The sequence below is a fragment of the Amblyraja radiata genome, chromosome 11 (assembly GCF_010909765.2).
Source record: "Amblyraja radiata isolate CabotCenter1 chromosome 11, sAmbRad1.1.pri, whole genome shotgun sequence".
Classification (NCBI taxonomy): Eukaryota; Metazoa; Chordata; class Chondrichthyes; order Rajiformes; family Rajidae; genus Amblyraja; species Amblyraja radiata.
In genome coordinates, this window is record NC_045966.1 from 49,436,749 (window position 1) to 49,449,554 (window position 12,806).

At 38.5% G+C, this 12,806-nt stretch overlaps 1 protein-coding gene across 1 annotated transcript in view; it reads left to right on the forward strand.

The window, feature by feature from the left end:
- Nucleotides 1-9,543, forward strand: part of ndfip1 (Nedd4 family interacting protein 1) — a 49,495-nt gene extending 39,952 nt beyond the window's left edge. The window contains exons 7-8 of the mRNA XM_033029893.1: nt 5,208-5,313; nt 8,024-9,543. Of these exons, the coding sequence (XP_032885784.1) occupies nt 5,208-5,311 (104 nt within the window). The 3' untranslated portion in view covers nt 5,312-5,313; nt 8,024-9,543. The remainder of the gene's footprint in view (nt 1-5,207; nt 5,314-8,023) is intronic.
- Nucleotides 9,544-12,806: the final 3,263 nt, after the last annotated feature.

Genomic DNA, 12,806 nt, shown 5'->3' on the forward strand with positions numbered 1-12,806 from the left:
GAAGGCAATGGTACGAGTGGTGCAGTGTATGAAGCAGATGCATCCAGAATTACTGTAACTTTGGCATGCAGGAAAGTTGTGAATGTTAAGCATATTTCACTGGGTTATAGAATATTGAGGAGACAAAAAAGACTAGGAGCATGGGAAAGCAGCACATGGGATGAATGCTCAGAATGAGGAGGCAATGTTACTGCTATTAATTTATTATTGTTTTGTGTGTTACCGAAGTAAAGAGTCCACACATTAATACAATCAAACCAGGCAGAATACAGTGTTACAGCTACAGAAAAAGTGCAGAAAAAAGCAAGCGTGGAAGGGCCGCAATGAGGTAGATTGAGAAATTAGGATAAGCCCAGAGCACAATTTCCCAATCACTCTTAGAAATCATGTGGTTAATTGTGATGGGATGTGTGTGAAATACTGTATATCTGTAGAATAATTACTGAACACTTGTTGAAGGAACTAAACTAATTCCAGAATTATCTGCATGGCTTATGTGCAATGATATAAGCAGGTTTTGAGGATGTGGATCAATAACAGAGAATGAACACTTTAAGGTTACAAAGAAACCTAAGTTTATTAAAGTAAAATGCAGTAACATGATTAGTGGAATATTAAATAAATCAGAAGTCAAGCCCTTCTGCTCATGTGATCTTAAACTAAATATATTAAAGTGTAGTGAAATACAGTAAAAGGTTTAGTGTAGGATTAAGTAAGTCACAAGTCTCGCTCTCTTCCGCTCAGCGGGTCTTCACTGACACGAGTAGGGGCTGGTGGCAACAAGTCTCATACTTTTCTTCTGCACACTGAGGACTGCTTAAAAGCACCCTGGCCTAGAGAATTTGAGGTCTCTGACATTGTTCTAGATCATAGTCCAAGTAGAAGTCCAGTGAGATGAAGTAAATTAGCATATGTCTCCTTTCAATGTGTCTGGTTTCTGTGCTCCAGCAATTATCCTATTGATAATTGTATAGCAGGATTTGTAACAACAGCTAGGAAAGCTTTTGATTGCTTCAGGTTGTTTCAGTTTTCAATATATTGGAGCCAGAGATCTGTTCCCATAAGTGGCATTGATAAACAATGATGTGCACATTAGACACTGATCATAACAACAGTTTGATGTCGGTGTTGAGCTGAGCATTACTTACGTTAAGATTTTATGTCTACAGTATTGTTCTCTAATTTTAAATAACGATTTGCATTTATTAACACCATCAGAAAAGATCTGGAGATTGATTGCACGACAGAAATCTTTGTTGAATCTGTGTATCTTAATATTGTACAGTCGTTGAAATGAATCCATTTGTTGTTCTTAAAAGAGACTGAATTTCTTTGTTTCTGTAATGAAAAGAGAACAAATGGTACAAATGTATGATGCCTCATTTGATACGACTGTCTATTTTTTTTTAAATCACTGCGATAATTCTGTCGAATTACAGTCATTCCAGATTGGGCTTGACATTTTTAAATCACTTTTTTTAGGGAAGGGGAGGGGGGGGGAAGCAAATATGCTACCCCAGTAGACTTTCACCTAAGATAGACACAAAATGCTGGAGTAACTCAGCCGGACAGGCAGCATTTCTGGAGAGAAGGAGTGGGTGACGTTTCGGGTCAAGACCCTTCTTCGGACTGAAGAAATCTTGTGCAGTCTGAAGAAGGGTCTCGACCCAAAACGTCACCCATTCCTTCCCTCCCGAGATGCTGCCTGACCCACTGAGTTACTCCAGCATTTTGTGTCCATATCTTCGGTTTAAACCAGCATCTGCAGTTCCTTCCTACACAGACTCTTTCACCTACCTTGAATATTCGCAAGCACAGTTTACTATTTATAATTGTTTAGTATGTCATTGAAGATTTGGGGAGAATTTTGTTCCTTTGAACTTTGCCTCAATGGTTTGTCAGAAGTTTGGTTTTAAAAGAAAATTTCTGATTGGTCCGATGGAAGAGCAACTTTATTTGGAACATTTCTAGTCCATCTTATGTCTCTAATCTCTGGTGAATTAATTAAAGGAAGTTGTGGTAGTTGTATTAGCTGTTAGTTTCAGATTACCTCCTTCAATGGCAAAGGGTTGTGGTTAATGTTTGAGTTGAATTCAGAGACCAATATCTTCCTTATGTTTATTATTCATCGACTATTGTTGGAAGACCACCTATACGGATATTGGGCCAGGTTGGGATTTTAGTCAACTGTAATATTCTCTTTCCTTTGCATCTGCATTTCAAATAATGTTAGCCACACTGAGGCTCGCAGAGGGACTCCATGGAATATACAACAGCTTAGCTTAAGGAAGAATGGAAATTGGGTCGAGAGGGGAATAAAAATAAATGCAATTATTCTTAGTGATTTATACTTTTAATATATTCCAGTCTTTTTTTATACATTGAGAACATAGCCAATGATTTACTTTTCTGAAGCATAGTCTCTCTGATACTGACATCAATATCAAATTTTAAAAAAGTATGTTCCAAACAAAATTTCAACATCTACTAAAATACATTATGTTGTGCATGATTCTAAGTGTGAATTGTAAGAAGAGAAGGAAATTGGAAAATAATGAAAGCAACTGAGTTGAACTTACTGGCATTGAGCAATCTAATGCATATGTTGCTGCTGCTAATCTTTGCAAGAGATGAGTGGAAAGGTGCAGTTGAATGCATGTGACCAAAGGGTTAAGATTTGTCAATCATTGAGTATATTGAAGACTGGCATAAATCCTTGGGCCGAAGGGAAACAAAGGACCAAGTCAAGAGTGTTTAATTGTCATATATACTGGCAATTGAACAATGAAATTAGAATCATACAGCTTTGAAATAAGCCTTTCAGCCCAACTTGCCCACTGCGATCAAGTTGTCCCATTTACACTAGTCCCACCAGCTCACATTTGGTCCATATCCCATTAAACGCTTCTAATCCATGTATCTGTCGAAATGCCTTTTAAATGTTTTAATGTCTTACTTTAAATATGCCATATCTGTGTAGCATGGCTACAGTACTGTAGCACAGTGTCAGCCTATATTTATGTCTTTAAAATCTTTTGGTCTGGGTTTCGATGTTGCAATCTTCTCTCTTGGGGCTAGACAGCGACCGCTTTATCTATGGATAGTAGAAGGTATTTAAATGTTTTACCTGCTGATGATTGTTTTTACTTGAACATCACTTTTTTTCAGGATTTTACTGGTCTCATTGACTTTATTTTTATTTCTGGTTATCAAAAAATATTTTTCCTGAGTTTTTATGTTGGCTCACTTGCTAAATGAAATAAATGGCAGCTTGAATCATTCTTATCATTATTTTCTTGAACTTTTCAAAATGTATTTCTCTTGAGTGTTACGACCACAATTGCAGATGGTTTTCTAAGTGAGTTTATAAAGTATAACTAAGCCTCAATATTTCCTCTGGTGAATTATGCTCCACTGTTCTGCCTTTGTCTTAGTATCTCCCACTCACTGAATGTTGTAAAAACCCTTTTATGCCATTTCTGTTACTTCCTTACGCTTGATGTCTCATTCTTGTTTCGGTGCGCAATGCGGTTGTATTTCTCCATGATGAAACTAGCTTTCCATAAGCCTGCCCTTTTGTACAGCAGATCCAATTTACAGTTGTCTTCTCAACCCCTACTGAAACCACCATATTCAGATTCTATCATTAATTTTATCCTCCTACCCAGTTTGCTCTTCCAGTAAAAGTTTATCATTTAATCCACTGTACTGAAAATTGAATCTCTGTATTCGCAATAAATTAGTTAACATTCATTTTCCTTTGTAGCACCTGGCTCTATCTTGTTGCAATTGAAATCTTTATTCACAGTTTTTACTGCATAGCCTCTTCCCTGCATCTCCTTCTATCATGTCCAATTTACAACCTGCATTCTGCCACCTATTCTGGCTAATTGATATTGGCTGCTTGTCAGTCAGTATTACATTTAAAATCCTTCATTCCTTCTGGCATGCGTGTGGTCCAACCCTTACAACCACCTTAAGGCTTAATCTCCTGTCGCATAATTTGCTATTCTGACTGATCTTTTTTATCTCTGCTCCACTAATGCGAGAGCATTGATCTATTGGATTCCTGTTCTTCAGAATGCTCTCCTTAAAGTCTTCCGTTATAAACATTTTCAAATCTTTCTTAAGGGACAAACACTGGCACCATTCTTTAATGGCTTGGTGTCCATTGTTTGTTCTATTATATATTTTGTTTCTTCCCTTAGTCCCATGAGATATTTTCTAAATTACAAGGACATATAAGTGCTTGCTTCATTCTGCATTGTCTACAAATTTTATGAGCTTTAATGTATTAACAAGAGCCAAAAGGCTGGACCGTGTGGTACTTGGTCCTTGGCATCACCATTTACTTATCCTTTTTATTAATTGTCCCATATTGATTTTAAATTTACTTCAAATTTTTGTTTGGTTGGAAGCTTTTTGATTGAAAGATACAGCATGGAAATTGGTCCTTTGGCCCACTGAGTCCACTCTGACCATCGATCACCCGTTCACTCTAGTTCACTGTTATCCCACTTTTGCATCCACTCGCTAAACACTACGGCAATTTACAAAGGCCAATTACTGCAAACCTGAACGTCTTTGAGATGTGGGGAGAAACTCGAGCACCCGGAGGAAACTCACGTGATCACAGGGAAAACGTGCAAACTCCATACAGACAACACCTGAGGTCAGGATCGAACCTGGATCTCTGGCGCTGTGAGGCAGCAGCTCCACCACCTGCGCCACTGTGCAGCACACATGTGTTAATGGTCTTTCGTTTGGAACTTTGCCACAAACGTTGGCTACTTCCTAAATCCTAACTGACCATTATTTAATGAAAAAAATGCTATTAATGGCAGTCAGCTTGTCAGATCTTCTGGTTCAGTATTTGCGTTTAGATACGTTGTAGAACGAACTTTGTATTACTTTGCATTTGCATTTTCCATATCTAATTTATACAGTCATAGAAATGTCCGGAGAATTTGTTGGTGCATTTTGGTAGGAACAGAGTCCAATATTTTAATTGGAAGTTTCTGAAGTACAGTTTTCAGTATTACATAAGTATCTTGTTAAAAGTATACAAATTGAGCCTTGTTGGCTGAATGGTACAATATTGAGGGATTCAGCAAAAATATATTCAATCATATATTGAATAATGACACAATTAGTCTTGTTATTTTTCAAGAAAAAGAACGTGCTAATTTTTGTTGTCTATTTCACAGGATTTCTGCTGTTCCTCCGTGGATTCATTAATTATGCAAAAGTCAGGAAAATGCCAGATACTTTTGCTACCGTGCCAAGGACTCGGGTCCTTTTCATCTATTAAAGGTAATGTTCTCTAGCTTATTGATATTCAATAAAGATCTTACATTATTATGCACTATTCAGGCTGCAAAATGGATACCTTTCCACTATGCTGAGACTTATATTACCTTTTTATACCCTGAAGAGAGAATGAAGAATAGCTATATGAAAAGGTGCTAAACATATAATTGTTAAATAAATTACCATTGAATATGCAAGTTAAATTAACTTGGTTGACGCAAAATGCTGGAGTAACTCAGCGGGACAGGGAGCATCTCTGGACAGAAGGAATGGGTGACGTTTCGGGTCGAGATCCTTCTTAAGACTGATGTCAGGGGAGTGGGCCAGCCAAAGATGGAATGTAATCAGAGACAGTAATACTGGTGGGAGAACTGGGACTGGATTCCAGTGGTTTTTAAACAAAAAAATCAGTATTAGAAACCTTGAATGGGACGTAATCCCAGTTTTATCCCAAGAGCTATAGCGGCTCTGAACCGGCCCAAATGAGTGCCCCCCCCACCCACCCCCTTTGGACAGTCTCCCTCAGATGGTCACGTCAATCAATTCAGCTTGCTTATTTATGTATTGTATTTATTTACCTTTCTTGTACATCAGTGGAGCTGCACACTAAATCTCGTTGCACTGACGTGCAATGACAATAAAAGATATTATTATTATTATTATTATTATTAATCAAATTGAGCAACAAACAATCTGCGGGAGGAACTCAGTGGGGAGGGGGTGAGGGTGGGGGGTAGAGATTATTAATGATTCCAGTTGAGACCCTTTACCTGAACAAAGAGGGGAGAGGAAAGGTAGCTAGTAGCATAATGAAGGTGGGGGGAGTGGTGAGACATGTGGACCAAGCGGGGGTGAAGGGTTATGGCGGGCAGATGGAGCCAAGTAGGGGACAGGAGGAGATGGAGTTAGGGATCAGAGACTGATGAATAATAGGTGGAGGTAGCTGGGAGGGTGATAAGCAGGAACAGGAAGACTACCTGTGCTGGAATCTGAAAAGTAATGAAGGTGATGATGGAAAATGCGAGGAAAGAAGTGAAGTGCAGATGTAACCAGAACCTAGATGGAGGAAGGGAGAAATTGGTGAATGGAATGTGTGGATAACGTGTATTGGAACCAGGAGGTGGATGAAGGAGGGTTGGAGGTAGGGTGTGAGAAAGGGGACAAAAATGGGTGAATCGGATCGGAAGAAGGGGAGGGTGGGAAAACAGAAGGTAAGCATAACCTGAAGTGAAAATTCAACATTCTTTTGGGTTGTAGTCTAACCTGGCAGAATATATGTTCCTCTGGTTTGCATTGGGCCTCACTATGGCGTTATTGATTTGTGAACATAGGGTGTGTCTGATTCCTGAACCACACACCCTTTGTATTTATGTTGGAACAGTGGCGTGCTGGTTATGTTACTGGAGTAGGGACCCAGCAATCTACACTAATTAGAGACAAATCCTACCCTGGCAGCTGTGGAATTTAATTGAAATCAGGATAACATGCTAGAATCAGTAATTCTGACCATTCAAATTACCTGATGGTCATAAGACCAGATGGTTCACAAATGTCCTTTGAACAGGGAATCTACCACTATTTTTTGTTCCTGATCCACCCTGTTTGTGATTTCAGAACAATTGACTAACTGAACTGCCAGGTGAAATAGTGAGTAAACCATTGGGTTCAGGGCAGTGAGGAGATGATAAGTAAATCCTGGCATTGCCAGCAATGCTTACAGAAGACTAAGAAATAGATTTCTCTGTAGGATGATATGTGAGCACGTGCATTTTTTAGGATTACTGCAGTGTGGAATTATTGAGATACATCAATATGGTCAAAGCCATTCTTTGTGTTTGTGTAAAATTGAATCTAAGCAGCATGATATTGAGTGTGAATGTAATACTTTCTATAAGCCAAAATATTTTTTTCTAAATTACTCTGGAATGCTGGCATTTTGAAAAGAAATAGAAAATGATTTTAAAAAACTGCAATTATAACACAGATGTCTTCCATCAACAGCAGCAACAACAGTTTGTGTATATATAACCCATCCTAAACACAGTCATGTGTTTTAAGACTCACCCTGAATCCTCAATGGCAACAAAATTTGACGCGAAAGTCCTAAATTGAAATTTGGTCACGAAGATGAGTTTTAAGGAACAATTCAAAAAAATAATGAGTGCGACAGAGACAGAGAAAGAGAGATTTAGGGAGGATATTATTGGAGAAGAAAAATTGAATTAATGAAGGATTATTGTAAATGGGTTGGTGTGGACTTGGTTGTTTGAAGGGCCTGCTTTCAAGCTGTGACTCATGCTCTCAGTTCCTTTGGGGTAAGGGTAGCAGCACATTGACTAATTTTCCAGTAAGCTATTCTGTCCAACCTCCCTTTTTAGAATGACATGTGCTTGATTTTGAGTTTAGGCAGCAGACAGCATGATTTTTCCCAGTTTAATGTCCCTGTTGTGTGGTTTGTGATTTAAGTCAAATAATACATAGAATGATGCCAGCTTTAAGATGAAAGATCTGAGCACTAAATGACTGGAAGAGGAAGTTATATACTATTCATCTATTCATACCATTAGATTATTCAGTTCATCGCTCTATATAACATTGGATCCTTCCATGTCTGACAGTGCTGCTGTAATCCTGCAATTTTTTTTCCTGTTTTGCCTGGAAAATAGAATGGTCTCATTATAGTTTGGAATCTTTTTTTTCTTCCCCTCTCCAGATGGTTTCCTGGAGAGTGATTTCCTGCTTCCGTAGGTTGAACAACTCGTTCACTTGCAACTGACACCTGCAGGAAGTGGACACGACCATGAAACAAAAGGAGGGACGTGGGGGTGGGTTGGGTGGGAGAAAGTTCACTGCATTAAAATGGAAAGTGAGGGCAGTGTTTCATATCTATGTTTTTAGATGTACAATTTTAATAGTGAATGCTGAAAACTTGTAATCATTAAACTGTTTTAGTGGCTTCTGTTGAAGTGCTATTGCAAAACTGGTCTGTGATGTACTAACAATGCCTTATTCATTTGTAGTCATTACCTAGCATGCACTTTGCCCTTTTAGCCAATAGAGGGCAAAATTGCTTTACTATTCCCTCCACGTTTTATCGTCAATGGGTTTAAAGAAAAGGCAACATAGTATAGAAATGATGCTGGTCATGATATGTTTAAAATAATGTACTTCTTGAGGCTTACTATCTCTGTAAAATGGTGAGATGATATGTTATTGTTTGCAGAACAGCTCTTCTGCATTTTAAAAACCGAGTAATGCACATTCTGTGCTTTCTGGACTGTACCTTTGGGTTTTATTATATTCTAAAATATATGACTGTAAATAAATCAGAAGATTTAATAAATGTGACTTCTATAGGCACTTTCAGAATCGGTGCCTGTTCAGTGAAACAGACAAACCCTTTTACATTGATTTCTCTTCTTTCACATGTCACCATTCATTTACTTCTCTCCTTATTCTTATTTGTTCATTGGTTTCCATTTGCCAGATATTCCCAACTGCATTCTTGGCAAATCCTTACAAGTTCCGCTGTTGTGTTGCAGCTGGATGTGCAAGACTCTTGTTAAGTAGAGTGGGTACCTCGGTTTATTGCTTTGTATGAATGTGCGTGCGTGCGCACACACACACAAACACACACACACACACACACACACGAGCGCACACACACACTAGTGTTGATTTTTAGCTATGTTTACTGACAGTGAAACTTGTCAGCATAAATGCTGACAAGTCTCTCATCTTGAAATTATTGTGCCACAAAGAAAACCATTCAGCTCATCAGTGTTATTAAGGTTTGAGCAAGAAGAATGGATACTTTGGACAAGAAGAAAGCCACAACTCAGCACCTCCAATTGAGTGACATCAAGTCCATTGTACTGAAGCATCACTGTCCCCCTTTACTGCTCTAATGTTCACGTTAAACGGAGTGAACATCCACTGAGAATGAAGACTGCCGCAAGTGTGTGGCTGAACTAAATTTCACAGTGCTCTTGAAGCTGAATTATTTTCATTTATTCTGTTCGCTATGTATGTTATACTTGAATAAGCGCAGGTTTAAAAATGCCAATCAGATGAGTTTGATGTTGTAATGTATGGTGTGCAGTACTGATCAAATATCCCCTCTTGAATCTTTCACCGAATGGTCTGTGGCATGTGGATATTGTTCTGTATTTGTGTCTTTGCTGTCTCTGGGGAAGACTTGTTTACAGAACAAAAATAAAAATTCAAACAGGTGGTTCTTCCTTCTTCTAAACGAAATATTGCATAACTTATGCTGCTTCTTGAAGCACCTCAAGGGTTAAACATACTTTCCTTCTGCCATCTTCCCAGAAGTAAACTTTGACTATTAATATAATGCCTGCTGAACCCTACAAGAATTGTAGAGGATGTGGTTTTTGAGTTGTTTTAGCAATGAATTTAAACTAACACCAAGATAATTACTTGAGTGGAAGAAAGCATTTAATTCATAGGATACAACAATACTTGGCAAAACAAATATCCTGGAAATTGCACACTTATTTCAGGATGTGGAAATATTTTAATACAGATCAGCAGGAGATCTGCTTAACCCTGGTATTCTGGAGCTTAAGCATTAACGACCGATCCAGGAGGAAGTTGGTTCTTATTTGAGCTGGATTGTGCTATTACAAGCTTTCTACTTTAATATAATAGCTGGAGACTTAAAATCAAGTATTTCAACAGAGGTTGGGGCCCTGTTAGGACCGTGAGCCAACAATGGTTTGGCATCCATCTACAATGTTGCAGGACATCCTTTGACATATGCCTGCTGCCCAACTGAGCATGGGAGATGGTGAAATTGCTAACTTGACCTCATAAGCCTTGGATGTAGAACATGAATAGCAAGTGATACCAATGTGAGTTCAACTCCTTTGATAAAGTAAACCCTGCTGATGTATACTTACACATAATGTCTGTCTAGTCAGGGCAAAATTTGGTTTGACTGCAGTGTTCATTTATAGTGTGCTGATAAGCTCTTGCCTACTAAAGGTGCCAGAACCATGGTGGCAGCTCATTGTCTGGAAAAATGCCATCTTCAGAAAGCAGCAAAGAGGGTTGGAGAGCAACCATGAGCATATCTCAGCGCTTTCTCTCGTGCTTGGAATGTTGCCACTGCTGAAACATGCATGAGGTAAATTCCTTGGAGGGAAATGACAGCGAATTATGTAAGGTGATAATTGAAGCCTGGTTTAAGAATCTTTTTTCAACCCCTGGTATTGGATTACCAGCAATGGACTAATTGCAAATTTTAAAAAAAATGAAATGGAATAAAGTACTGGAGATTCATTTATTCTAGTTCTATGCTAGCATAGCACAGAGCCAGCTGTATTTTGGGATGGTCCGAGTGCTACTTTCATTGCCCTACGAAATCCGTTGTGTTAATGGAGTTTTTTGTTCTCTGGTTGTGCTCCTATGCACCGATGGTTTCATGTTTTATTCTCTTGCCCACGAGTTAAAACAATCTATGCTTATCTGGATAGCTATGGAGAGGCCTATGTTATCAACACCATGTAAACAGTGAGAGAAAGCTTTTACTTAAGTGAGATGGAGTGATGAGAGGCACAAAGTGCACCTGTTGTGATAATGATAGTTTCTGTGGAAAGTAAAAAGTTTTATTGGATGCATGTGGATCTCAAGCTTTGAACGGCAGAGTACGCTAAGCTGCTTACTATGTTAGCATGGGGAAAAAATAGATTTTGAATTAAACTATGGCTGATTATTTCTCCTGGATACCAAACTAAGAAGAGCCTGGTGAAGTCCTGTTGAGTTGGAAAGTGGGGGTGTCGTTAGAAATATATGCAATGTGTTCCTGCATACCTTGTCATGTGTGCAGAGTACAAAAGCATGTTTATATTGATTACGTCTTCTCAATTTTGAATTTGAGGGCAAATGAAAAGGTTTGACAAAGATTTAAGAGCAAGGTGAGCTCAATATTCACCTTGAATTTGATCTAAAAAATTGCTGTTTTAAATTAACTCTTCCTAATCAGAACATTAAAAAAACCACACTTGGTCCCTTATGTCATTGAATAAGATAATGGCTAATTTGATCTTTATCTCAGTTTCTGTGTTCAGCCCATTCCCCATCACTTCATTCTCCCCAACAAACTAGAAATCTATCTTGCCCTTGAATCAGCCTGAAAAAGAGTTCGGACTCAAAACATCACCAGTGCATTCCCTCCCCAGATGCTGCCTGATCCGCCAAGTTCCTCCAGCATTTTGTTTTGCTCAGGATTCCAGCATTTGTAGGTCCTTGTCTCTATTTTGGTGCCCTTTAATATATTCAGTGACTTGGCCTCCTTTCTCTGGGAGAGGGGATGTGAGACCTTTCGGAGAAGAAATTTCGCATGTCTCAATATCATAATGATGATCCTTTGCCTCTTGATTCTAGATGTCCCCATCAGAACATCTGACACCTGCCGTGCCAAGCCCTTTGCGGCTTTTATACCACTAAGATCATCTCTACAGAAAGGTTGAGCCTTTTCTCATAAAACATCACTTTTGTCCCAGGCCAACATTTTAATTCCATTATCAATAGAACTTTAAAGTTTGAATATCTTGTTTTTTCAGTGCCTCCGTGCACTTAATCATGCTCACTAAACCTCCAGCCTTCAAACCTCTGCATATTTCATTGTGCAATCATTGTTTCTTTGGTTCTAAGCACTCAACTTCCACTCTAAATCTGCTGCCTATTCACATCCACTCTAAATGTGCCTATTCACATCTCTGACTTCCGACAACATCATTTTGATCAAGCTTTTACATGACTGAAATTCCGTTCTGCTTCTGTAACACGGCTTGATACAGTTTACCATGATAGAAGTACTGTATAAATGAAAATTGCTCAATCTTTGCTGTGGTATGAATTAGGATGATTGTATGCTGTTAACTGCGTGTGTGATTTTGGAGTTGTGCCTGAGACTCCTCCAAAATGGAGAAATTCTGATGAATGCTATAGAGCTCGTGGGTCCCTAAGGTTGAAACAGTAAATACTGCTTAAAAACTGACCATGAACTGACTAATATATTGACAAATTTGAGGGGTTAAATAGTTCTTGGTGGAATATGTGTTAAAATTTAGTTCAGTTTTTGTCTGACTACATGGCCAGTATAAACCATGTTCAGTTTCTTGTTGGTATTCTGTTAATGGAGATGCAATAAGGGATTCACAATTATGTGATTGTGTTGGGGAAATTGTGATTAATGTTAAGTCACCAATATTTGAGTTGGAGCTTTGCTTATAGATATTCAAAATGTATTTATTTCACCATTCTTCTTACCCTCTCAAAGGAATAGGTTTTCAAAAAAAAGTACATGTATAATGTGGTATTGTGGGGGTCGAGTGGGGACAACCAGCATCCTTAAAGTTGGAGATACAGTAGGAGAAAGTAGACGGAATTACCAAGTGTTCAAATTTATGCGATGTGAATCCTGTTTCTCTCTTGTGTAAATCAGCACTTAATGACTCACATCAGACTGT